Raw genomic sequence first — 26,353 nt, 5'->3', positions numbered from 1 at the left:
AACCACTGTCAAAGGAAGTCAGCGTGATAATGGAATGCTCAACGTGCTAAATCATTGTTAATCCGTCAGCTATCAATACATAGACACAACCTGATGAGCAGTTTTTCTAACTCTACAGCTACTCATAATAAATACTACTTGCTTGGATGTTCCAGGAGAAATTGCTAAGTACAAATTACAGGAAAGCAGCAAATATATTTATTCAAAACTATGAAGTTATGTCATGTTGGCAACATGCAATGATGAACATAAAACCCAAACTATGATGAGGTAATTGGTGGCTAAGCACTCACACAGACATACAAACAAACACATAGATATGAGAGGATGTTCTGCATGAAGAGATGCAAGACATGTTAGCGTTTCACTCTGTCAGTGTGAATGACAATTGTTTTTGAAACACTCTTCAAGCGTGTCAAAAAAATTAGCTTGCAAAGCACCAGCCCATGTAGGAACACGTTAAGCTAAATATGATGGGTGAAGCATATTGTTAAAGGTATATATATATATTAAAAAGGTGGGAAGGAAATGAAGAGAGAGAAGAGGAGGAGGAGGAGACAAAGAGAGGGGTTTGCCAACCTATAGTAGGCTGAGTGGTAATTGAAGAGTTTGATTCCGAACGTAACATTTTACTCCCGTGATGATGAACTAGAAAAAATGACACAGGACATGGGTCACATTAAAGAAAATCGTTAGCAGGAGAAGAAATCAAGTACAGCAGCTGCATATGCAAGAGACTTGGAGCACCAGGCCAAAAGACAGGACTTGAGCAAAAGCTGTCTCTAAGTGCTCTGAGGTGAGTTCTCAAAGGTCTCCTAGGCAAAAAGGAAACAGCTCTTGGACAGACTCAGCTACAGCCCCAAGTATAACTTGTGTAACAACAGGATTTATCTGCTGACATAAAGAAGTAATATAAGCTAAAATGATTTTATAGAACTAGGTGCAATACTTTCAAAGCTGTTTACGACAACAGTTCTTTGAAATGTGATTTATCTGAATACACAAGGAGCCCTTGGTGGGAATGCAGATTTGCTAGGTGAAGTGGTTAAAGAAAAGCCTGAACTGACATTCATGACTAATCTGCACCACTGACTTCAACCAGACTAGAATTAAGTACGAATGCACAACATCCAGTGTCTGCATGATTTTATAGAGATTGGTGTTTCTTTAGACCCGCTGTGTTGACATCTGCTCACATATTTCCAAGAAAAATATATAAAGTACTACAGACAATAGTGAGGACAGTAATAAAGAATTCCAATGCATTATTTACATAGTTATGAAGTATAGTATCTCTCAAGGTAACAACCCAAGAACGAATTGCAACAGCCTACCTGCCAATAGGCCTGAGAAGAATATTTGGGATACCACAGAACTAAGCTGACCCTACAACAAAGTAGGATCTTCTGAAGCACATTCCATTTTCCATGACCCTGCACTTTGCAGAACAGCAGTACAAAGCTATAAAGGCTCTACAGGCATAAATTCCTTTTCTATAGTACAAAATCAGGAGTTAAATTTCAGGTAGACCTGTGGTAACACCAATATTACTCTTACGTTTAATTAACAATATAGGCAACATGTTGGTAAGAAAAAGGACTATTTTCAATGCTGCTAAAAAAGTTGTATATGTCATCATAAGCTTGTGACAGCACTTTTATGATACTGTGACAAGAGGTTTTATGGGTACCTCTTAAGCCTTCAAGTAGACAAAGGTTTCTAGGCCTTAGTGGCAAACTGCCAGTCCTTATGGGGTTCTGTTCTTTTTTGGATTTAACAGAGTGTTTACAGTAGCTTCTTTTTGCATTTAACATCCTTGAATTAGCTACAAACACCGACACCTGCTACAAACACAAGCTCTCCTCTCTCTCAAGGGCTGTACCAAGCTGTTTAGAAACCTTGGCCCAAAGTAGAAGCTGTGAGAGACAGCTGACACTGGAGTAAGATCTACAGGACAGCTGATGTCACCATCCTCACTAGCTCACTTGGCTCTCCTGAACCCTTCTGTGCTGTTTTCATACTATTAGAATATTAACTGTGTTTCTCCAGAACTCATAAGTAGTAAAAACGCAATAAATTTAATGTTGCTGGTTAGTGGGATGGTATTACCTAGCTACAGAGCATTAGGTCACTCGAAGATAGTAAACATTACTTTCATAGAATCACAGAATTTTAGGAGTTGGAATGGACCTTACAGATCATCTAGTCATGACCTCCTGCCCTGGGCAGGGACACCTCCCACCAGAGCAGGTTGCTCAAGGCTCATCCAACCTGGCTGTGAACACTGCCAGGGTTGGGGCAGCCACAGCCTCCCTGGGCAGCCTGGGACAGGGTCTCACCACCCTCACAGGAAAAAACTGTTTTCTAATATCTAACCTGAACTTCTGCACCTTCAGTTTGAACCCATTACCCCTTGTCCTGTCACTGCAGTTCCTAACACAGAGTCCCTCTCTGGCTCCTTGTAGGCCCTTCAGATACTGAAAAGTTGCTATGAGAGCTCCATGCAGTCTTCTCTTCTCCAGGCTGAACAACCCCAACTCCCTCAGCCTGTCCTCATAAGGGAGATGCTCCAGTCTTCTTAGCAAGTCCTCTTTCTCTAATTCTACTCTGGCTGCTATTTGACTCGTATCTCTCCCACTCCCTTCACAAACAGCTTCTTTCCTCTCTCTCACTGCTCCTCGAAGCACAGTGCTGGACAGAACCTACCTCCCCACACCAGAAGTTGGCTTTCCATTGCTGCAAGTTGAGGACACAATACATCTGATCCAACGCCCTGGAGGGCACAGTGATAGAGCACTCCCTGCTTTGCCAGAGCACAGTGCCCTCTGGATCAGAACATTTTCCACTTGCTTTGCATAAGGCTTAGGGCTCTGCAAAGTGGTTCTGGGGAGGATGCCAATGAAAAGACAGAGTTTAAAAAGCAGAGCCTGAAAGCCTGGGCGCAGTCACTGGCCAGAGAAGTTTTTTTGTGGTGGTGGTGTTACTCATCGATTCAATTGCCTTTATTTTAATTTATTGCCTTAGAACTTCTCTCTTGCTGAGAAGGTTTTATTGGACATTTCTGCATGCTATTTCTGCCAAGTCATACAAGCAGCTAACATGCCATAATCTCTATCTGGGTTAAGTTCAATTCTTAATTACACCACTCTAACACTGAGGGAACTGTGCAGAAGACACCACAGTTATTCCAGACATACATCAGTGCAACTGAAAAGGATCTTAACCACGGGATTTAAAGTTTACAGAAACGTGACATTCAGTGAGATGATGTTTACAAGAACTGGCATTTTATACGAGTCAATCTCCACCTTGAGACAATGAATGGTGACTGCATCCAAATAATAATCTGCATATCTGTTTGATGAGCTGTGTTACATACCACGGCAAGGATCATTTTTCACCAAGAACTCATCCAGTGCCATCCAGCCACCTCCAACACGAACCATGACTGTACTTCTCAGGATACGAACAAGGCGCAGTTGTTGAGAGTCACCAAACTGCAATAAAAACCAAACAAGAGTCTGAGCTTCTCAGTCTTTCAGATGCAGTTCGACACTGATAGGTTAAAAACCAGACAGTTTAAAAGTTCATTTTGATATTTAACTATTAGTAAATGCTAAAAAAAATTAAATAAACAGTTTCTTGATGCAGATTATTAAAGCTGTTAAGATTTCAAATCAGATGCCACTGCGTTAATCAAAAGGAGATGGCAGGATGGTAAGAAAGACTCTCAGGCTTAATTTTATGCTTGATTCTCAAATGTCTGAGATGATAAAAGAAGCAAAATTAGTAATACATTATTTAATTGGTTACAGTCTGATTTTTTGTGCAAATTAATGAAGACCTATTTGCATTACTTCACATTGTAAAATCTTAAGCAAAGTCTCTTCTGCAACAGTCTTGATTTTGAATGATGTCAGCTGAAAACAAGGCAGCGCTGCTTTGAACAGTGAGTGTGTGGGCTGGAAGTTCAGTGTGTTATGAGTGTTGCACAGTTCTATCCATTGATCTATAGGAATATTTCCAGGTGCAGCACTGACCCTGCTCATGTGAGCAAGGTGCATGTGGGGAAGGGAACATGAACAAAGCAACGAATGACTGATAGCTATCATTATTGTCCTTTGATATAAACTGTTGGGCACTCCTCTGTCTACACATGGAGCTTCTTCACAATTCAGAGATGCACAACAACCTGTTTCACACTAAGCTCTTGCCCAAGTCCATTCCTCCTTTGGGTTGATGGCCAGGCCTAATGTATGTTTTGCTCTTGAAACCTGTATAACAAAACCTGTATGCAGCAGCTCAGGTCAAAATCAGATCAAAGAAAACATGACCAAAGTGTTGTCCTCAAAATCTCATGGAAACTAATCAGACGAATTCAGTAGTTTTTAGGCAATGCCACTAAAACATTTATTTTGATACCAGATCATCAGGCCAAGTGCAGTGCACTCTCACACAAACATGCAGAGCACTCACTAAAACCAATGGGAGTCCAATCCACCTCTTTGGGACAAGCTCTGACCCCTGGAGAAGGCTGGCCATAATTCAACTGTCTCTATTTGCTCCAGTGAGTGGACCAAAATGCTTGAAATGCAAACCACACAAACGTGCTCCCTACTTGTTAGATGACTTAAGTTTTTTGGTGCTACTCAAGCCAAGAAGAGAGAATAAGTTTGAAGGAATATTACTTTTAGGAACCAAACAAAAGCAAAGCTTGCTGTTTAATTCAATCAGAAATTGTATTTGTTATAAGAACATTCATGTGAGCATTATCTGTAAGGGCTAGTAACCAGGTAGGGTTGGACTTGATGATCTTGGAGGTCTTTTCCAACACGGTTGATTCTATGACTCTATTATTGTTTCAAATAATCAGAGGTTAAGACATAAAGGAATTGTAGTTTAAGCTACAGAAACTCCTTTTTCTTGACAACAGCCCAATAACATCACTGTCATAGAGAAGCCTCAGCTAACTTGCTGTAGGTGATTTTTACTATGATGTTCTCTGCACCAGTAAGAGTTAGACACTCTCAAGAAATGCTGTATGTTTCTCAGATCTGAGAGTACAGATGGCAGATAAGAGGATTTACATAATTTCAAATACTCTTTTCAGAAAGAGACTTGCTCTATATATTTTCAGTTACTGCTTAGCTCTATTGCTTGAGGCATGTGGTAAGATTATCCACTGCTCTCTGCTTTCTTCCATACTTCAACAGGCTTTGCTAGTCAATAAGAGAGCACCCACATTTTCACCATCTTTAGATGGAAAATGACTATTGCTGTTAACACTAGCACATCCAGAATAGATCATACATATTACTGCTTTATAAAATCATAACATACTAATGGGATCTAGTTTGTGTGAGGTATTTCCATTCTTACCAGGCAAATATGATTTAACCCTTTTGAAGGTGTGTATCAGTACCACAGGAGTAAGTAAGCATTGGTTAGCATTTCCTCCCTGCATCACTGTGCTGTGACTTACTGATAACTCAGCTGACACAAAGGATTCACAAACACAGCTCCAATACAGCACAGATTTGCCATAGCTCTTTGAGAGCTTTGCCACAGCTCTCTGAGCTCTCTGTGAGAGGGAAACTAGTCTAAACTGGAACAGCAAGTTTATTTTACTTATTTCCAAAATACCTAATTATTCACTGTGTTAATGCATAAAATACCAACAATTGGCTAGTTCTTAATCAGTCTGCTTAACTGTGTAGGAATTTTACTTTTTTAGCCAAGATGAAAGTGGTTTTTTTGTGTAATTTGCAATAGCTAAGTGCTGTGACATTGGGATCTGTTCACTGTGTGATGTGACAGAGGGATCTGTTCACTGTGATTAGCCTTTAATCTGATAGCACAAAAAAGCCAACACAGAATTTTGAAGGATTCCACTATAAAACTGAAAACTGCTTAGATAATGGTAAATCTCTGCAACTGCAGTTGAAATGCTCAGTATTTTTTTGCTGTTGGAATTGCTGCTGACCGTTATCTGGTTCCTTTAAAAGTAATCTCCTTAATGAGGAAAATGGCCAAAGAAAGCAGGTGAGATCCTGAAACAAGGAATGCCTCACAGCATTTAAAGAAATACCACAGCTGACCAGCAATGAATTAGCTGAAGATGAAACGATGGCAAGAAAACTGATCATTGCAAGCTTAAATCACTAGGCGTTAGAAAGAAAAAAAAACCAAACCAAACCAAAAAGGAAAAGAAAAATAGGGGAAAAAAATAAAAAAAGAAACTTCATAACACATTCCACTTGTTTATACCTGATTTCCCAGGAAGAACTGATAAGAAATGAAAAATGGAAGAAAGACACGATTAGTTCACAGGAAATTCTCTACATGACTCTAGAACACATGCAAACTAACACATTAGACATTCTAAATAAAGTATCTACTTGAGAGACAAGCAGGTAGCTAGCCATCCAGAGATTGAATATTGGGAAATATTCAAAGCCTTTGTTTCCTTCCCATTGCTGTTTCTGTGGTCTTTTAAAATAGCCTACAAGAATTTATTAATCTCTCTTAGCCAAATATTGCACATTTCATCTGAAAATGTTCTGGTTATTGGATCCAGGGGTAGCAGATCTTTCTCTACGAAGTGATACTTATTTTTCTGTGACCTAAAATCATTCTGCAGATATCTAACTCTTTGTATATACATCAGAAGTATGTGTGCTCCAATAAAATGACAAGAGAGGGTAGAGCTGATTGAATACACTTTGGTAATAGATTTTTGAAGTACAACACAATCCCAAAGGAAAATATCAGTCACTGTTTTCATGACACTAATAGAAAACCAGCTACAGTTTAAACACTTTGGCTATCCAGGCAAAACCACAAGCTTTTAAGGAGACATTGTATATGCATCTGTGTGTGTATATGTGTGCATGCAGTGAGTTTTTACAAATTCTTAAAACTGAAAACAGCTTCAGCAGTTTCATTGAAAATATACACAAGCAGCAGCATTTTCCCATAGTTTTAAGCTATATGCTCTAACAAGAAAAAACCCCATAAACTTTAGATGATCTTAAAGAAAACATCTAATTGTCAAACAAGATTCCTGCAAATGAACATAGCCTAATTCCTTGCATAAACCATGTCATATGAAGGAAGCTGAAAGAGCTGAGGTCCTTAAAAGACTTACCCTGTACTTGTTATCCCCAATCTGCTCCACCTGAAACCGTTTTGCACATTTACATTTCGCTACCTGCCTTGTAACCTGCAAAAAAACCACAACTGGGTAATTAGTGTACTGCAAATATCACCTTTCTAAAGATTTGTGTGCATGGTAAACTTCATATAGGAGTGAAAGTGAATGAATTATTAAAGAATGGGACACCAGGAGAAGAGAATGCAATCTTAGAAACTGAATGTACCTCATCTTCAATTTTGTCAGCGTCTGTGAGAGGTTTGTATGCATCTTTGTTTGGATGAAGAGCTGCTACAAATTCATAATAGTCAATATATCCATCACCATCTCTATCAAAAATGTCTGCAACAGCACTCATTTCCAGTCGGCTCGTCGGGAATTCTGCAAGACAAAGACGACAACAAAAGCTCATTTTATTTTTATTTTTGGGCTTTTCAATCCCATTACAATGAAGAGCGTTATCATAAATATTCAAAGGTTATTAGGCATTTGGTGACAGATAATGCTTATCAAAGAAACAAGGATATGCAAAAGTCTGAAAGAATCTTTCTGAAAAAAAAACAATGAAAAACAATCTGGACCTTCAGTGTGACCCAGATATTGGATTAAAATGAGCATCATAGTGTGGCCTGAAGACAGACATATCTCTGAGGGCACAGATTACACTGGAAGAGATATGTGATTTTTAACATTTTGACCTTCAGAGTACATAAAATACCACAAATTAACAAGATAAATTGTTACTTAGGAAAGGTCAAGCATTTCAGTGCTAATTAAATCTGGAATGCAAGGCCTTCCCAAAGCAGAAACATGCATAGTGTTTCGCAAAATCCTTCTTCAGGTTGAGTTCACAGCAGCAGAATATTAAACCACACAGAGATTCTTGATGAAATGGTCAAATTCCAAGGTGATGAACAGCTCTTATGGCTGTTTAGCAGTCATAAGAAATAGATACCAACTGAATTAAATGGGCAAGCTGTTTATCCTCTTGGTGGTATTGGGGTTTTTTCATCAACTTCTGTCAATTCACGCAAAACAGCAATGTCCACTTATAGTGATCTCATTTTATTTCCTAAAGGTGGGGGAAAATATATAAACTACAATATTCTCCTACTAAGTAACCCTAACATGAGATGCTAAAAGCAGCCCAATTCTGAATCTTTACCCTTCAAAGCAAAAATCTCCATGATCTGAAGAAAAAAGAATATTTAAAGGAGTAGGCCCTTACCTGTTATGAGTCTGTTGCTGAAAGGAAGCATGATCATACACAGATAGGATGTGGAAGAGTTACTACTAATTATACAAATCTAAGGAATACTAATCCACTAGGAAAGCTAGGAAAAGTCCCATCCTAATTTCATTGCTTGGCATTTTGATCCTCATTATACAGGTATAGAACATTGTCATGGTTCATGGAAACACTGGTTTCAGAAATGACATGGTTTCCTTCCATAATCAAAACTATTCTATGTAAGTTCTTCAATAAAATTCATATGAGCATATGAACTGATTTTGAAAATGATCTGTAGGCTATAGAAAGGTACCATTTTACTATTATGACTAAACAATTGAAAGTAACTGTGTACTGTAGGAATTACAATCTGAGTCCAGTAAAGCAGCAAACTACTAATTGAACAATAATACAAATGTAATAGGCATTGGAGAGGTCACACCTCAGTGCTGAGCTCAGGTTTGGGCCCCACAATTTACAAAGGCCATTGAGGCACTGGAGCAGTCCAGCCAAGGGCAACAAGGGCAGCAAAGGGCTAGAGCACATTGTATGAGGAAGGGCTGAAGGAGTTGGGTTTGTTTAGCCTTGAGCAAAAGTTCAGGGATAACCTCATGGCTCTCTACAACTGCCTGCCAGGGCTGGAGAGAGGTGTGGGATGTGTGTCCTGCCAGGGCTGCAGGGAGAGGATAGAGGGAATGGCCTTGAGCTGAGCCAGGGGAGAATCAGATCGGATGTTAGGAGAAATGTTTTCCCTGTTGTGGTGTTGAGGCACTGGGATATTGCCCAGGGAGGTGGTGCAGCCACCATCCCTGGAAGTGTTTAAGAGGTATCTGGATCTGACACTGGAGGATATGGCTTAGAGGTTCCAGCAGTGACAGGTTAACGGTTGGACTGGATGACCTTAGAGGTCTCCTCCAACCTTGATGATTCTATGACTCTGTGAATGTGACATTTATAACCTGACTCACAATGTAAAAGAACTGAAAATCCAGAAATATTTTCAAGTAAAACAATAACAAAGTAGCAATAATTACTAAATTGAAAAGGGAAGTCTGTGACCTTCTAATAGAACAAACCACACAGTGTACACTATATAGGCTATAAGACTTCATGTGATATTTGTTCCAAGTTCAACATTAAATTAATTTTAAAACTTACTTGAAGAAAGAATTCCATCAATAAATTCCTGTCTGGTAATCTTTCCATCCTGATCTTTATCAATCCTCCTAAAGAAGTCCATCACACGAGATTTCTTATGGTTCATCCATCGCATGTATTTCTTCCTCCAAATATCAAAATCAAAGTTGGCAAATTCTCTCAGCTTAATAAAAAACAGAAAGAACTTTCTTCAGCTGAAATCCATCAATCTAGAACATCAGCAAGATAGATACCATCTGCAGTTTTGTGAACAACTGCTTCTTTGATGACCTACATAAACATTTAAAATGTCTTAACGCTCCTCATTTAAAATGTGGATGACAGCTTTTAGAGCACATTAAAGCAGATGTATGACAGTGTTTCCAGTTAACTATGGCAGACAATACAGTCTGACAAATATGGAAATTGTTTACAGTATGACAGTTTAATCCAGGGTAAAGAAAATTATGCAAAAAAAAAAGAAATATATATATATATATTGTCTACAGTCCTTTTCTGACCTCTTCAAGTCTGTCCAAAGCATCATTAAGTTTTCTTCTTCTTTCCAAGGCCAGAAGCCACACTTGCTGCCATTTGCTGACTAAAAGGTTGACCCGTGGGTTCTTGGTTTCAATCTGGGCCTGGGCTGCTGAGGGGTATATGCCTGGGGTTGGGGAACGTTTTCCTGGTAAAACATGACAAAAGGCATAAAAGTCTCACCCAGTTCAAACAAAACAGACATTCATGTGAAGGCTACTTGACCCTCCTAAAATGACTTCTTCCTGTCCCAAATAAGAAGGTCATACCCTGATATGATTCCATATACTGAGGTTATCTATGCCAGGCTGGATGAAGCCTTGAGCAACCTGCTCTGGTGGGAGGTGTCCCTGCTCATGGCACGGGGTTGAGACTAGATGCCCTGTAAAGTCCATTCCAACCCTTAAAATTCTATGCTTCTATCATTTTTTTCAATTTTTTAACCATTTCTGGGGAAGAAGCACATGGTGGTTACCATATCTTTTGCATAGCCTGAAGCAGCAAGTAGTGACACCACTTAGTCAAGCATCACAGGTTAAATTAAATCATCAAAAACCAATCAGAGTTGCAAAGTAAACAACGTGATTTTAGAAGTAGGCTCCATGTATGGGTAAGTATAAAGTACAATGGGTAAGTATATCTAAAAATACAAAAAGCAATTTCCTCACTTGATGATTCACTTTCCATTCAACCTCACTGAATACACTTGTAATTGGATTCATAAAATTTCTCAGACAGTAAGAGCATAATTTTGCCTCTACATTTTTATGTGAAGCTGTTTGCACTTTAAGATAATGGTAGATTTGCAAAGACTCAGCATGGACTTGCTCCTGGAAGTCTAGTAGACATGAAAGGCTGCACACTTTAAAAACAGCCATTCATGAAGACCAGGACAAAACTTAAAAATACTATGAGAAATTTCCTCACAATGAAAAACGACAGCTAATTAGAAAAAATCAGCCCAGAGAGCTTCATGAGAAGCTAATCAAACCTATTGTATTATTAGCAACCTGTAAACTTTATAGATAGAGCAATGGTATGTGTGACCCACCCCAAAATACTTGGTTACTTACTTCCTGCTCTCCCCTTATCAAGGACAGGAATATGAGATTGGACTGGACTGGGTTCAAGTGCTTTTCTTTTATAGGTCTTTGTGACTTTATCTACATCGGGTTGTTTTCTGGTCATTTCCTCCATGAATGTCTGCAATAAGATAGAGGTGATCTTAATTAACAATACACAAAAGCAACCACAGGAATGAAAAACACGAGGTGATCTTAATTAACAATACACAAAAAAGCAACCACAGGAATGAAAAACACACAACAGCAAAACACTGAAGTTGTAAGAAAGGCACAGAAAGACACTTACAATGCCAATCTCACAGAAAAAGACACAGATAAAGGTGCTGTAGGTGAGAAAAATCGTGAGAATAAGATTTTAAGACTACGGCTTGGATCTCACAGAAAAAGACACAGATAAAGGTGTTGTAGGTGAGAAAAATAGTGAGGATAAGTTTTTAAGACTATGGCCTGGATTTTAAAAGAAGGCTAAATCTAAAACCCAGTCTGTCAAGCTCTTTTTCTTTTTAACTGTATGTGGTGAGATGATATAGAACAGAGTTTTGCCTCTGAGCACTTGCTGCCCAGACTGCAGTTCACAGAAGTGAGACAGCTCTGGTGTGTAAGCTGTGTAAGCCTCTGAGCACTCACTGCACCAGCAGCTCCCTCTGGCACTTGATAAACATGTTTTTCAAATCCAATCAGTAAAGCCACACTGCAACACTAGTTCTAAGGCAGCAGCACCATCATATCTTTCATGGGGGTTTTCTTTTATTATCCTTGTTCCTATGGGGAACTGTAGGTTTGCTTTCAGAACAATCTAACACTGAATTTTGGGCTGGTTGGGTTGTCTCCGTGTTGAATAATCTACAAGCACATCATACACACAGAAAACACACAACTGAGTATTTGAAAAGGGATTCAATCCTTATGAGAAAAAATAGCTGAGGAGATTCCCAGTTGATTAGGAAGCCTAGCTGAGATGTGAGCACCATGTGAGGGACACATGTCACTTCACATTCCTTACCTGATGTTCGGCTATAAGCGCTTTAACCTCCTCAATCTCCTGGGGGATAACCTCTTTATCTTTTTCAGTCAGTGTAGTCTCTGCCCACTGCAACCAGGACAGCAAAGCTTCCAGCAATTCCTGGTTAGCAATAAGTGCAGCCAGAGCTCCTGCCAGTCTTTGCTGATGCTGTTTAGCCCATGCTAAGACCTTGAGGAAAGAACCAATGTGTGAGTAAGTGCACACCTGAAATCCTTCACAGTGTGTTTAAAATGGCTCTGCTAACTGCAAACCCAGAGCCACCTCTTAGGGTCCTTGATGTTTGAGTATCAGAGGTGTTCAACGTAGTGGCTGATCATGACAGGTAGCTAGTAACTAGGAGTCCTAGTTCAACACAGTTTTTCCACAGACATTCAGGATAAACCCACTAAACAGCACATTCAGGCAACATATTAAGGATTTTATCAAACAGTATGTGCAAGCTAGTGAATCACACAGGACTGTGTGCCTGTATTCTTCCTGGGCACTCCTGCAGCCACACTTTGCTAACACCAGTACTTTGTTTTCCTTTAAAGTTGATAGAAAATACCTCCTTAACAGCTAAGGGTGGTGCATCCTCTGCAACCTACCTGTAGCCACTTAAATCATTTGGAAATCTTCCAGATTAAGAATATGTTGGGACTGAAATCCTTCTTGATGCAATTAGCAATGCCTTCACATTTGCCCTGTAATTTCTTTCCTTTGCAACTTGTACATTTCCCCCTATAAACTATTGGCTTTCCTCACTTGGGAAGTGTCAAGCAGTATTCCCTTTAATACATACAAACAACGAAGCTTGACCATCTGCTTTAGTTCTGCAAGCTCTGTAAAGTTTTGAAATAAAACCTAGGGAAGCATGAAATGTTTAGTTCTCAACAGCTGGATCATTTCCTCACAGGGTAACTGCCATGTTAGCTGTCAGCTCTGTTCCAGCCACAGATGCACTGCTGCAGTGAAGATGGTTTGACACATACTGACCTCTTCAAACCTGGCTCTGATGATTGTTATCCAGTGCTTAATGGTGGTGATGGAGTCTGGGTGACAGATAGCCAGGATAGCTTCTCCCATACCTGTTGCTTTATTCAGTTCTGCCTTTTTCTCTTCCAGTTTCTTCATAAATTCCTAAACCAGAGGTAACAATTTCAATTAGACGATGACAAAACTTGAAAGAGAAATCCGAGTGCATAATCTGGAAGGTCACAAACCTCTTGGCTGCTCAGAAAGATTCGACTAGCAAGAGGTAAGTTTAACTGGAATGAGAAAGGTTTAAAGTGTTGAAAAAGCCTATTCCAACACACTTGAAATATTTGCAAGACAGATGCCCTTATTAAAAGACAACAAAGGAAAAATCACAGCCTTTTAGAAGTGCTGTAAACAAACTATATGATGGTTAGAATCACTCCTGGCAACATTTCAATGACCTGGTTTGTCTGTCAGTTACAGCAATTCTTCATAATAAACAATCAAGCTCCTAGCAGAGGCTGGAAATGTCCAACTATGATTACATGCTCAGACAAGATGATAGAGGAATTCAGGAGCAGCTATACTAAACTAACACAAATGTGAAAACTCAGCAGCTGAGGGGCAGAGACACAGCAAGAACAGAGGCAGCTAATTAACCATCTGTTTTCAGAGGCACTGCCATGTGGGAAAAATCTTGTACAAGCAGAAGGGTATTTAAAGCTTTAGACATCCAAGCTCATAGCCATTGATAGTACTACGATGGCAGGACCAGAACTGGGGAACAACAAAACACCTGAAGTACTTTTCCCATCTTTTCTATATCTTGCTGAGTTTTTTTAATTATTACTACTACACTGGTTTACTGAATGTTACGTAAGTCTGTGTGTCTTCGTGAGCATCTTAACTGGAACTACCAACATCTCTCAGTGCCTAGTGGAACATTTTTTATACTTCAATATATTTAATAAGGCTACAAAATGGAACCATATCTTTGAAAGATTCACTCTTCCTCTCTCCAGCCATGAAGGGCTATTTTGGATACTAGAAATTGAAGATGAACCAAGTCAGACTTTAGAAAATTCATAATCACCTAAACATTGTAAAAACAGATTCTTCAGCAACTCCTAATGATATTAACCTGTGCTTTTACACAGTAAGTATGAAGTTATTATGAAACTGAGATTCGGATTAGATATTAGGAGAAATGTTTTCCCTATTAGGGTGTTCAGGCACTGGAATATTACCCAGGGAGGTGGTGGAGGTGGTGGAGTCACCAACCCTGGAAGTGTTCAAGAGACATCTGGATCTGTTGCTGAAGGATATGGGTTAGGGTTTAGGGGTTCCAGCAGTGACAGGTTAATGGTTGGACTTGATGATCTCAGAGGTCTCTTCTAACCTTGATGATGCTATGATTCTATACAGGGCAGAGGAATAAATGTAAGCTTTTTTGTTTCTAATGATTTCAGCAGACCTAAGATTTTGCTCAGACAGTTCTTTCCTCTGTATTCAAGAGCTAAAAAAATAAATAAAAGGGAACTGATGAAGGATGTGTAGAGGAAAGGCAGCTAAAAGACAAATTTCATTGCATCAGAGCCATCAGGTTGCTACTGCCAACATTAGTCAGCACTTACTGATGTACAAACACTTGGTGCATATATACATAACATCTGCCAGCTAGAGAATAGCACTCAGTTTCCAGGGCCCTGAATTAAAACTGAAAGCTTTTTCAAAACATTGCAGCCTAAGTACCTTGAAAATTCCTTAGCTAAGAACCATTATTTAATAATAGTCATTATCCTGCATGCATTCCTCTGCATATTAATATTCCCAAACTCAATTTAAACAGGATGCTTTTCCACTCTCCAGTTTTGCTATAACTTTGTTCTGAGTGATGATGAACAATGCATGACTTATAATTTGTTCTATAACATTGTGGGCACTATACTCTTGTATAGTTCCCATAGTCTTGTACTATTACTAGTACAAGAAGTTTTGCATGGGTTTAAATGTGCATGTTTGTAACCTCCTGTCTGGAGAGTGAAAATATGACCTCTGTGCTCCTTCCTTAGCCATTTGCCCATTTCATTACAGCAAGGTTAGTTTGATGGCCTATAATCTACTACCTGCAGTACCTATGGCACTGCAATATTTCAGCACCTAATGCATGTGCAGTATGACAGCAGGCTGTTTCACCATGACAGAAGGTTAATGGATAACATCATTCTGCTGACACATACAAATGACTTTGAAAGAGAAGTATATGCCATTTTGAGCAATGGTGCTAAGGTGACAGATACATTTTTCCTCCTGTAGCTGTCTGTGTCGTAATTGCAGGCATCATACATTCCACAGAGGGGTTTGCATCTGTATCTAAATGTTTTCAGCAACTTTCTGAAGGTCTGTTACTTCCTTAGGAAGCCAAGATGACTCAAACAACAGCCCAACACCAGTATGGACATCAAACTGCCAATTCCATTCAATTTCTAGCTTCTCTATAGAAAGAGCTGTAAAAACAAACACTAGATGCTGGATATAACTATATGGAATAGACTTCGTCTCCTTTCCTTTATTTTGCTCTCCATCACATTAGAGTGAAGAGGACCATCTTGATTTTCTTGCTTACCCTGTGCTGCTCTATCAGTGTACGCAAAGCCTCTTCATCATCTGGAAGGACACCATGGAAACGAAGAGTTTGTTCTGCCTCTGCCAGCCACTCCAAAAGGACATGGACAACAGAGTGGAATTCTTCTGCCTGTTAAAATACAAGAAGCCAGAGTCACTCATGAGGAGATCTGACAGACACAATGCAGCTTACACAAGGAGACTGGGCCCACATTTGGAATCATTAATCATGCAGCAGGACCGGCACATTAACTTTCCATTAAAAAGTCAGTGATATACAGCACTACATTTTCATAACTGTAAAAATATCTCATGCTTCCCAAAAAATTATAGGAAGCCTGAAGGCCTGTTCATGCTTTTAGCCATCTGATTTATAGTGTATTTGCAGCTCAGTTGGGAATGTCATGCCTTTACACTGACAAATTACATGGGAGGTGCTTTCAGGGACCAGCTGGAGAGATGAGAACTGTATTTTCTGCACAGCCTAAATCAGCAGTTAAACAAAATGAATTGACAGCCTGTTGGAGAGTGACCCTTTTATGTCTGGAGAAAACAAGAAAGATTTGGGCACAGCCATATTCAGCCACAATTAGTGTTTGAGGTAGCTCAGGATTGTAGCTGCTGAGAGACTGGAGAGTTGGACAGACACAATATTCCAGGAGAAGTAGAGAAGGAATTTTGTACACAGTGGATACACTGCTATTGCAGCTGCCCCATCCTAGCATCAATCCAAGCTAGTATATCTTCAGGCAGCTGTACTTCCATCGTATCTCAGGTTTGGAAGAAGTATAGATGAACCTATGTGTTTGGGATTTGTACAAGACAATACTGACATACATAGACCATTCTAGCTCCTGAGTACACTCAGCACAACTCCATTTTTGTCCCAAGGTACTTCACTGTGCATTGCAATTGTGCCAATGTAAACAAAATTTCAGTACACAAATTTATTTCTTTCCAATAAGGCCCAAAAAGCATAAATATGATTGCAATCTCCAGCTTCTTGTGAATGGGGTATAGTTCTTAATCATCCTTCACACTTGACTGCAACTTCAGGGATTTTCCTTACATAGTAAGGTCTTTGAAACATTTGCTTTGCATTTGTGGTGTAGACTAATAATAACAGTAATAATAAATGGTAAGAGGCATTATTTATGTGGTGTGGCAAAGGGATAGAGACAAGGGAAGCAATGCATGAGCACGAAAATAAGTACTTTGGAATAAAATGAAATTGAAGGCAATGACATTGAGTGAAAATGGAATTAAGGTTTTGGCAACTGGTCTGGGAGATATTTCATGCTGCTCATAGAGTACACATAGCACCATTAGTGTTCCTCTACCTGCCGAAGGGCCTGTTCCAGTCGTGTTTGTTTGGATACTGACAGGGCACAAACTGTTTCCCAGCGAGTGCTGAGCTCCTGCATTTGGACTTTGACCCAGGAAGAGTCATCACGACTGCCTTCGATCAGCTCCCTCGCGGAGCGCTTCAGAGCCTGGACACTGCTTGTCCTTTTCCCCAGCTCCTTCTGGAAAACCTAGGCAGCACCAAATATGTTTGAAATGTTTAACTCATTAAGGCATACTTAGGTAAAATATAAAAAAAACCACATTAAGGCATACTTAGGTAAAATATAACAAAAAATCACTGGTCATGAGAAGAAATCAAAACACTGATTTATTTTGGTCAAGAGTAACTCCATCTACGTGATGCAAAACACTTTTCTGCCCATTAGATTCCATATGAAGATATTTACATTCTCTTCTATCGTAATAAAACTGGAATATGGCAGGAAAATGTCAGGCAAACCCCATTCTGATGCAATGTATGGGAAGTCTGGTTTCCTTACCATGTTGGCTTTCCACTCTTTATCAAAGCAATTCATCTGACACACTGATTAACATGCAAGATTGTTGTGCCAGGCAAAGATCAGATAAAACACTATCAAGGAGAAGGTTTAAAATCATAAAACCTGAAATAAAACCCCATCTGGAGGGTTTATCTGTAAGGCTGCAGATCTTGCTGGATATTCATACATTTATGTGAAGTTTGCATTACTAGATGGACTAAGCTCCTGTTAAATACAGGAACAAGCTCCAGTTAAATAAGGGAAGCTCTTTAAAAGATATGACAATTAGAGTCTGTGACTTACTTGTGATATACAATGGGATTTCAGAAGCAACTGCAGCATATTGCAGGCTAACTTTTATAGACAACCTGTGTTGCCAACACTTTCTGTTATCCTTTTCCACATATGCTTTAGAGCATTTTCTGTTGTTGATGACGTTTGTGTTAAAAAACTTCTCCAGATTTCCAAAAATCACAAAATAGCCAAATAAAGATAGTGTTATGACGTTACACTTGTGAGCAGCCCAGGAATTAAAAAAGAGTGGTTTTGGAATTACCTTGTGATTGTCGATCAGGTTCATCACTAAATCAATGTCTCCATGTACTGGCTGATCTTCTGCTAGCTGAGGTTCAATTTTGTATAACCAGTCAATGAGAGACTGCAGAGCATCAGTAAACTGCCCCGAAAACAACAAAGCTTCCTCCAGTTTGTTTTGTCTGGGAGGGGGAAAAAGAATGCACACACACAAAAAAATAAGGATTTAAACACTTTGAGAACCTATTTTCAGCCTAAAATAACAGAATCATAGAATTGTTAAGGTTGGAAAAGACTAGTCAGATCATTGAGTCCAACTGTTAAGCCAGCACCACTGTGTCTGCCACTGAACCATGTCCCCAAATGCCTTTTGAACACTTCTCAGGATGGTGACTCAACTACTTCCCTGGGCAGCCTGTTTCACAGAATCAGTTAGGTTAGAAGGGACCACAAAGGGTCATCTGGTCCAACCTCCCTACTCCAGCAGAGTCATCCTAGAGCACTTGGCTCAGGATTGTGTCCAGATGATTCCTGAACACCTCTAGTAAGGGAGAATCCACAACAGGGCAATCTGTTCAGTGCTCAGTGACTGCACAGAAAAGAAGTTCTTCCTTGGATTCAGGTGTTTAACAACCCTTTCAGTGAAGAAACTTTTCCTAATTGGCAATCTAAACCTCACTTAGTGCAACTTGAGGCCATTTCCTCCCATCCTGTCACCTGTTACCTGGGAAAAGAAACTGTCTACATCCTCACTACAACCTCTGTTGAGGTAGTTGTAGAGAGCAGTAAAGGCCCTTCTGAGTGTCCTTTTCTCCAGGCTTCAAGTCCCTCAGCCACTCCTCACAGGGCTTGTGCTCCAGACCCTTCCCAGCTCCACTGCCCTTCCCTGGACACACTTCAGTGTCCTTCTTGAAGTGAGTGGCCCAACCGGAGCACGGTACTCAAAGTGTGGCCTCAGCAGTGCTGAGTGCAGAGGGATGATCAGTGCCCTAGTTCTGCTGGCCACACTACTGCTGATACATGCCAGGAGCTTCAAATCAGTTTCCCTTTTTAAATAATAGAACTCTTCCTTCCCCTCCCACCCCCTGCCCTTCATCCATACCATCAGGAAAGCATGAATTTCCAGTATTTTACTGGTTTTGTTTTGGCAGTCTTAATTATCAAACAAGCTAAGCACTCTGGTTTTACTTTTACACCACAAAGCCCAAAACAGAAGCCAAAAGAATTCTTCTAAGTCTTTTTCTTATCTGATGAATATTTAGGTGAGTTTTCATTTACCTTTCCACTGATTTTCCACAAATTGTATCCCACTTATCCCTTAGTTCACTCAGCATATCATCAAGTTTCAAATTGTCATCAGCCAAGGTGGTTTTCTCTTTCAAGGAGCGTCCAGTCCTATTTGTGGTATCATACACAGAGTGTTTGGCACCCAGAGATTTCTGGAATTCCTACATGCATATGGAAGAAAAAGAAAATAAGAAATCCTTAACTACTTACAGGACACAGTTAATTAAGTCTTTGACAATGTTAATTGCAAATGTTGCTCCAAGAATATTTTAAACATGCTGCAAAATTTCTATGCTAGTGTCACAGTGTACCTGAAATGAGATGGGGTTTGGCAGTAGCAGATCCCTGCCTTTAGTCCCTCTCTGGGAATGTAGCTGGAAAATCCTTCCTTCAGTGAGGGCAATGATTCCTATCCAACCATAGTATTCCTAAATTTCAGCAAGGGGCTGCCCAGTAGTCAGAAGAACATGAAAAAACTGCTACTTTGGAAGCTATTAACTGAGCATTCTCTGCACTACATTCTTACAAACTAAGATTTCAAGCCACTTGTAGAGCTCCCCAAGAGCTACAAAGGTCATTCTGGTTTAGCTCAGCATGGGCAAGCTAGGAAACCTCCAACCACAAGCTTTCAGCTCTCCTAGGACTGAATCATCCTGTAAGTGGGAACAACTGTCTGCCAGAAGTGTACAGACCCAGGCACGGGAAGCAGCTCCATTTGTGCTGGAAGTGATGATCACAAAGCAGGTTTCTGTGTCCAGGGACTTTGGACAATGACAGTGGCACAGCAGTTGTATCTGTCTGCCAGCTCCTTCTGCACAGAGCCTCTGGAAGCTTTGCACTGGCACAGAGGAGCACGTGGAAACACAGTTCATTTAAGGAATTAACTACCTGACAGAGTAAATAATTAAATGAAGGAACACTGCCAAAAGACAACACCAGCCCAACACAGCAGCTTTTAAATGGCAGCAATGCTTGAAATGCTTCATTTCACACCTTCATCAACTGGCAGAGGGAAATCAGTTTAAAAAGAAATTAAATCATCACAAGTTTGCTTTAAAAAACTCATAGAAAATCAAGTATTCTTTCTGGGGGATTTGTTACCAAAAAAGGCAACATTTGTTTTGTAATTTAATATTTCCTTACTGTCCTGTCATTTTCCACATATAAAATAACCAGGACACAAACATTCAGAAAGACTTTAACTTGACTTTAACTGTCAAGCTAGAACTACAGTAAAAATAATTTCCCAAATAATTGGGTTTGTATAAAAGTTCCTTCTGTGCTCCTTTTATTTGATGATGTTTGTTAACCACTCAACACGACATGAACAGTGTTACTAGGTTTGCACAAGGAAACACAATTAAATTACTGCCAGAGAAGGATCATACAAGAAAAACAGATTTCAAGATAAGCAAAGGGTTGTACAGTCAGTTCATTCCTTGAGAGATTACACCATATCTACTTTCATTTGATTTCACAGAGGTATAACTGCAATTAGACTTGGTTTAAGCTGCCAGGAGCAGACAGGTAAGTTAATTACTGAGATTTTTGTTCATCTAGCTACTTTCCTTCTAAGGAAGACATGCACACACAGATAAAATTAGCCAGGTTCTTATAAATGCACACAGCATTAGCACAGGAATGGATTGGGTGACCTAGTATGGGTTTTTTCATTCCAGCCTCCTAAAAATGAGGGAAAAAATTCTGATAAACAGACCATGAATAACCCCCAAAAGTCCCTGGCAACACACTAGATAGGAGTGAGAGAGAAAACATATTATCTTGGCTTTTCTTTTTCAGGGACTTTTTTTTTTTTTTGGCAGTAAGAACTGGCAAAGACCAAGTCCAAATTACTGCTTACAGCACACATTCAGTTCAGATAGCAAAACCCTCAACTAAATGGAGCAAGGAAACCTTCAAGGCTACACAGAAAAGACAAAGACAGACACAGGGTATATGTGGGAGTGGAAGGAAAAGACTCAAAATACAAGGAAGGACATTGCAGCGTTGGGAGGTTTGACAACTCACTAAAAAAACAATTGAGCTGATTTCTTGAGAGGGTGGTGTTTGAAGTTTAAAGTCACAAAGTTCACAGAACTCCCTCTCTCACACACATTTGTCACTTCCCTCCAAATCACCAGCATCAATCCTAATGTCCCTGTACCACATTTCATCCCATTCCTTAATAAGAAGTGAAATTCAAGCAAGTCAACCAGCAAAGCTCTGCAGGCTTTTTATGTGAAAGAAGCTGGAGAAAAGATATCCATGACACAAGTGCTGACTCTGCCAATCCATGTGAGGAAGTTGGGGCTCATAAAACATAGTGCTGTAGGTAGAAAGTACAAGTTGGATTGTCAAGGTCAACATTTCTGAAGAAGAAAGGAGAATACAGGTAGAGAGTCCTAAAAAGAGCTCACAGCAAAGTCACCAAGTGTTGACCACACTCACGAGGAGTTTGAATATATAAAGAAAAGAAAGGAGTGAAAGGATTAGAAGATTGATAGAGTCAGAGGAGACAAGAAAGACTATCCTGACAACAAGATTCTCCCTGCCCAGTTCCCATCACTGACTTCAGGCTCTGGCAACAACAGCAATGCCAAAACAAATTGAAATTGCAAAGTTAGTACAACAGAATATTAATGCAGGTTTCATCTAAAAGTTTTAACAGCAAACACAGATAAAACTATTTTTGCTTGACCAACAATCAGATTTCCCTATATTAAAGGGGAATATTTTCCTGGTTGGTAAATAATACTTAAATCACCATATAAACTGTGAGATAATGAAAAAATAAAGCAGACTGAGGCATTAACCAAGCATTAATATATATGACAGAAGTTGTCATAGGTAAGAACAATCACCAGAAGCTACTGTGAAAAGGAAAAATTAGATATGTAAACCCTTGGAGATAATTGTGCAGAATGAAAAAACAGAAGTAAATGGAGTACAATGAAACTGACATAAAAATAAATATATACCAAAAGGTAGAAAAATGAATGATCCTTCAATACTCTGTCTCTGATGAAACTACTCTGTGAGAAATCTTAGGACATGATCACATCTCTGAGGATTCTACAACTCACCCACTTGATCCTCAGTAATACATTATTCTAGGCTTTTTACAAAAGTAAAAATGAAGACTAATTCTGTCCTTCCTTTTCCACTGTGTCTGATGGAACTACAGGACTTTTACATTACCATTACACGTCTGAAAAGCCAGGTCAGTCAGGAATGTCTTTACACTTTCACCCAAAACAGCTGTGTTTGTGCAAAGCTGGTTTGGGAATTTTGAATCCCATTAAGAGAAATAACCTTTGCTACTAATGATGTCACTGTATTTTCTAGAGGATTTCATTAGTATTTCCTCTTGACATAAAAAGCAACTGCCAATCAAAACACAAGATCATTTTTCAGTTTTGAAGTGATCCTGGAATATTAAATGGAAAATCTCAACCCAAATAAGTGGATGGCAAATGTGTGGTTTAAGGACTGAAAAAACCCTCTTCAGAGATTCCTGTTCTCAAACAGCATTACTTTGCTTTTTAAAGTTTCCATGGTGCTGTTATTATTGTCTTTTCTCTTCATGGTTAACCATTCCCCCACATATCAGGTACAGTGACAATTTTTTTTTCACTCCCACACTATAAAACATCATCATTTAACTTCATGTGAATAAAGACTCCTTTGTAGCGAGGCCACAAATCCACTTTCCTTGCTGATTGAACAGGATAAGGCTGATAGACTTACCTACATTTCACAGGGCACTTTGCATTTCATGACTCACCTTATGCTGTGCTAGCTGCATCTTAATTTTGTCAGGGTCATTTGCAATTTCAAGATCTGAGTCCAGAGATTTCTCCGACTCTTCCAGCCATTCCATAAGTTTGTGCCAGGCTTCATGGAACTAAAGGAAAATGAAATTTGCATGGATTTTAAAACTGACTGGTTATAAAAGCAGGCTGAAAACATTAAACTCCAACCAAGATTGGCAGAGCTCAACAAGATTTGGTGTGTTCTTTCTCCATGGTCTCTCAAGCAGAACTAGTCCAACCATGTGCCGCTGTATTTAGCCTCCCTTCTCCCAAGGGAATTAGCAACCTTTAACGTCCATGATTTGCACACAGAGCATGTAGCTGTCAGAGAACTACTGGTAACATCTGTTGATTTAGATTGCTACAGTTTTAGTAATGGATAGCAAATACAGAAAGAATGGGGCTTAGCTATTGCCTAGACAGGACAACAATAGCAAATCACTGGGGAAAACTTTCTGGATGACTGCCCAAGATTTTCCCTGTGACACTCATAAATGCTCTCACTCTATCAAATGCTGTCTTGAAAGGCAAGGAACAGATTTTTGATCTTCCTTCCTGTTTCAACAAAAAGAGAGCTTCAGGGAAGGAAGCAGGGAAAAACTGAAGATTCAACCAGCTTTCACAAAGTGCTTCCATTGGGGTTTCCATTTTTCTAAGGTGGTCGTTTCTCTCTCTCTATTGAAATTTTTCCTGCCTGGGCTGTCTACACATGAAAGAAACTAGTTCAGAAACCTCTCAAGGCTCCTGGATCCTCTTGTTCAGGGCTGTTGATCAGGCTTTGACACTAGTAGCCTTCAGTACTCCTTCCACACTCTACATAGACAATTGTCATCTTAGTAACACTATATTCAGCTTTGTAAATCGATATTGAGATGAAATCCATCTCATTGCAGAACTGCTGTGTGCATGAATGCACAAGAGAAACTGCTGGAAAATAAGTAATGTGATTGGCTTATGGGCTAATTTATTTGATGGTCTCTCCTGCCAGGGCTGCAGGGAGAGGATAGAGGGAATGGCCTTGAGCTGAGCCAGGGCAGAGGCAGATTAGATGTTAGGAGAAATGTTTTCCCTGTTAGGGTGTTGAGGCACTGGAATATTGCCCAGGGAGGTGGTGGAGTCATCACCCCTGGAAGTATTTAAGAGGCATCTGGATCTGGTTCTGGAGGATATGGTTTAGGGGTTACAGCAGAGTGGCAGATAGTGGTCGGACTTGGTGATCTTAGATGTCTCCTCCAACCTTGATGGTTCTATTATTCTAATTTATTGTTCAGAGAACTTCTTACTCTATGAGCTGAGTGGTGTTAGTGAGCATTGGAATATGGTTTGTCTGTGAACATTACCAAGTCTTGAATGATCACAACTTCCTATTGGCATTTAAACAGATTATGTTTCTCTCACACACATTTCACATCTTATCATTTATATTCCTCAGTGAGGGGAACATGTATCTAAGTGAAAAACATGAATGCTCCCCAGTGAGGAAAACAATGTGAAAACAAAACACCTCTCCAGGCTTATAAGGGAAAAAATGGAGATATCTTACCAAACAGAAGATACTGGCCTAGAAACTAACAGAAGAGACTGAGTGATAAGTGATGAGTATTAATCAGGGCACTACACAGACCCAAGAAGAAAATACTAAGGAATACTCCCACAGATTAGTGAAAGAGGTTCATCACGTTCTTTAAAACATATGGGGTTGATTGTGAAATTTCTTTTTGAGGACAGATGGCACTAATGCACATCTGGAAGCCATACTGCAACTTTCTTCTTTCAGACTATTCTGTACTGCAGACAGAAGTCACTGCTCGGGTTGGAAATGATGCTTTCACCTCCCAAATGAAGTGCTCTATGATTGAATCACAGGAATTGCTCCACTAACTCAACACTGTCTGCTACATTATACCCAGGCTTGCTTATAAGTGCTTTAAAGCACCATATTCTTCAAGAATCTGGATGCAATTACAGCTCAGTTCAAAGAGCTGTATAACAGCTGTTGTCCCATTACCTGTTTGGCTCTTTTTCTTGCATCATCCAAAGCTCTTCCCCTTTCAACTAAGCGTTGAACTACTTTTTCCCATCGACTCTGTACACTAATCAGCAGATTCTTAATAAGGACAACGTCCTGTTTCTGGCTGAAATATTTCAAATGGGTTCCAGTTTTGTCCAGCTCTATGATCTGATCTCGATGAGAATTCACTTCTGTGGCAAAAACCTTGGGAAAAAAAGGGAGACAATTAGTGAATGTTGTGTTGCTGGGTAAACACTGAAAAAAGCCCAGTCTGATAAAGAATGATGTAGGGAGAAAGGCTATAAAATGCAATTTTCAAACAAATGAAACGTTTCTCTGAGTGCCAGCATTAGAGGGTTCATTTGGACATTGTTACAGTATCTCCACAGAGTGGGAGAAAAACATTACACATCTGTTTCTTTACATACCTTGTGTTCATCAATTTGAAACAAGACAGTGTCCAAGATAAGACTTGGCCGAGAAGCTGCAGTTAGAGTTTGCTCAGCCTGAGTAAGCCAATTGATGAAATCTTGAAGTGAGTTGTGGAACTCCATTGCTAAATTGAGGGCTTCTTCCAGTTTGGTCTGTAAAGACAGGTCATACTTTAATAGCAGTTGATATTGTGCAGGGGCTTCAGCCAAGGAAACCATTTTAGCTCAGCACTTTGGAGCAAACCATTTTAGTTTAGCATTTGAAAACACTTTTCTAACTCAAAGTTTCTGTCTTAAAATAACAGCCTACATTGGAGCATATTAAAGGAGATAGATAGAGGAGTAACAGTAAAATTATGTACCATAGGTTAATAGAAAATACAGCACACAGTATCAAGATAGATTTTTCCACATTAGAACATATCTTCTGCTACTTAATCCTAGTGGGATATGTGGAACTATCAATTTCAATAAAAAAATCTCAAGTGGCAGTGCACTTGGAAGAGCCTCAAGGAGGTCATCAAATTTATTCTCTCGCACTAAACAAAGAATAAGTTTTCCTAGACAATTTCTTCTTAATGAAATCCAATTGTCATTTCACTTCCCTGAACTGAAACTCATTCTGGATACAGAATTTTTATTGAGTATGAGACAGCAGAGAGAGGTTTTTCAAACAATCACA

At 39.5% G+C, this 26,353-nt stretch overlaps 1 protein-coding gene across 1 annotated transcript in view; it reads right to left on the bottom strand.

Annotated features, from left to right (window-relative positions):
* The window catches only part of LOC103801989 (dystonin-like), a 73,950-nt gene that overhangs the window by 6,747 nt on the left and 40,850 nt on the right, over positions 1-26,353 (bottom strand). The window contains exons 24-39 of the mRNA XM_009074427.1: positions 25,669-25,824; positions 25,238-25,444; positions 23,202-23,321; positions 19,409-19,578; positions 18,153-18,312; positions 17,090-17,284; positions 15,751-15,879; positions 13,143-13,286; positions 12,147-12,335; positions 11,132-11,261; positions 10,043-10,206; positions 9,543-9,705; positions 7,380-7,534; positions 7,148-7,222; positions 6,268-6,285; positions 3,380-3,497 (exon numbers count right to left, since the gene is read on the bottom strand). Of these exons, the coding sequence (XP_009072675.1) occupies positions 3,380-3,497; positions 6,268-6,285; positions 7,148-7,222; positions 7,380-7,534; positions 9,543-9,705; positions 10,043-10,206; positions 11,132-11,261; positions 12,147-12,335; positions 13,143-13,286; positions 15,751-15,879; positions 17,090-17,284; positions 18,153-18,312; positions 19,409-19,578; positions 23,202-23,321; positions 25,238-25,444; positions 25,669-25,824 (2,293 nt within the window). The remainder of the gene's footprint in view (positions 1-3,379; positions 3,498-6,267; positions 6,286-7,147; positions 7,223-7,379; positions 7,535-9,542; positions 9,706-10,042; positions 10,207-11,131; positions 11,262-12,146; positions 12,336-13,142; positions 13,287-15,750; positions 15,880-17,089; positions 17,285-18,152; positions 18,313-19,408; positions 19,579-23,201; positions 23,322-25,237; positions 25,445-25,668; positions 25,825-26,353) is intronic.

This window comes from Acanthisitta chloris, unplaced genomic scaffold (genome assembly GCF_000695815.1).
Source record: "Acanthisitta chloris isolate BGI_N310 unplaced genomic scaffold, ASM69581v1 scaffold12645, whole genome shotgun sequence".
NCBI lineage: Eukaryota > Metazoa > Chordata > Aves > Passeriformes > Acanthisittidae > Acanthisitta > Acanthisitta chloris.
This window is presented reverse-complemented; position numbering and strand designations above follow the sequence as displayed.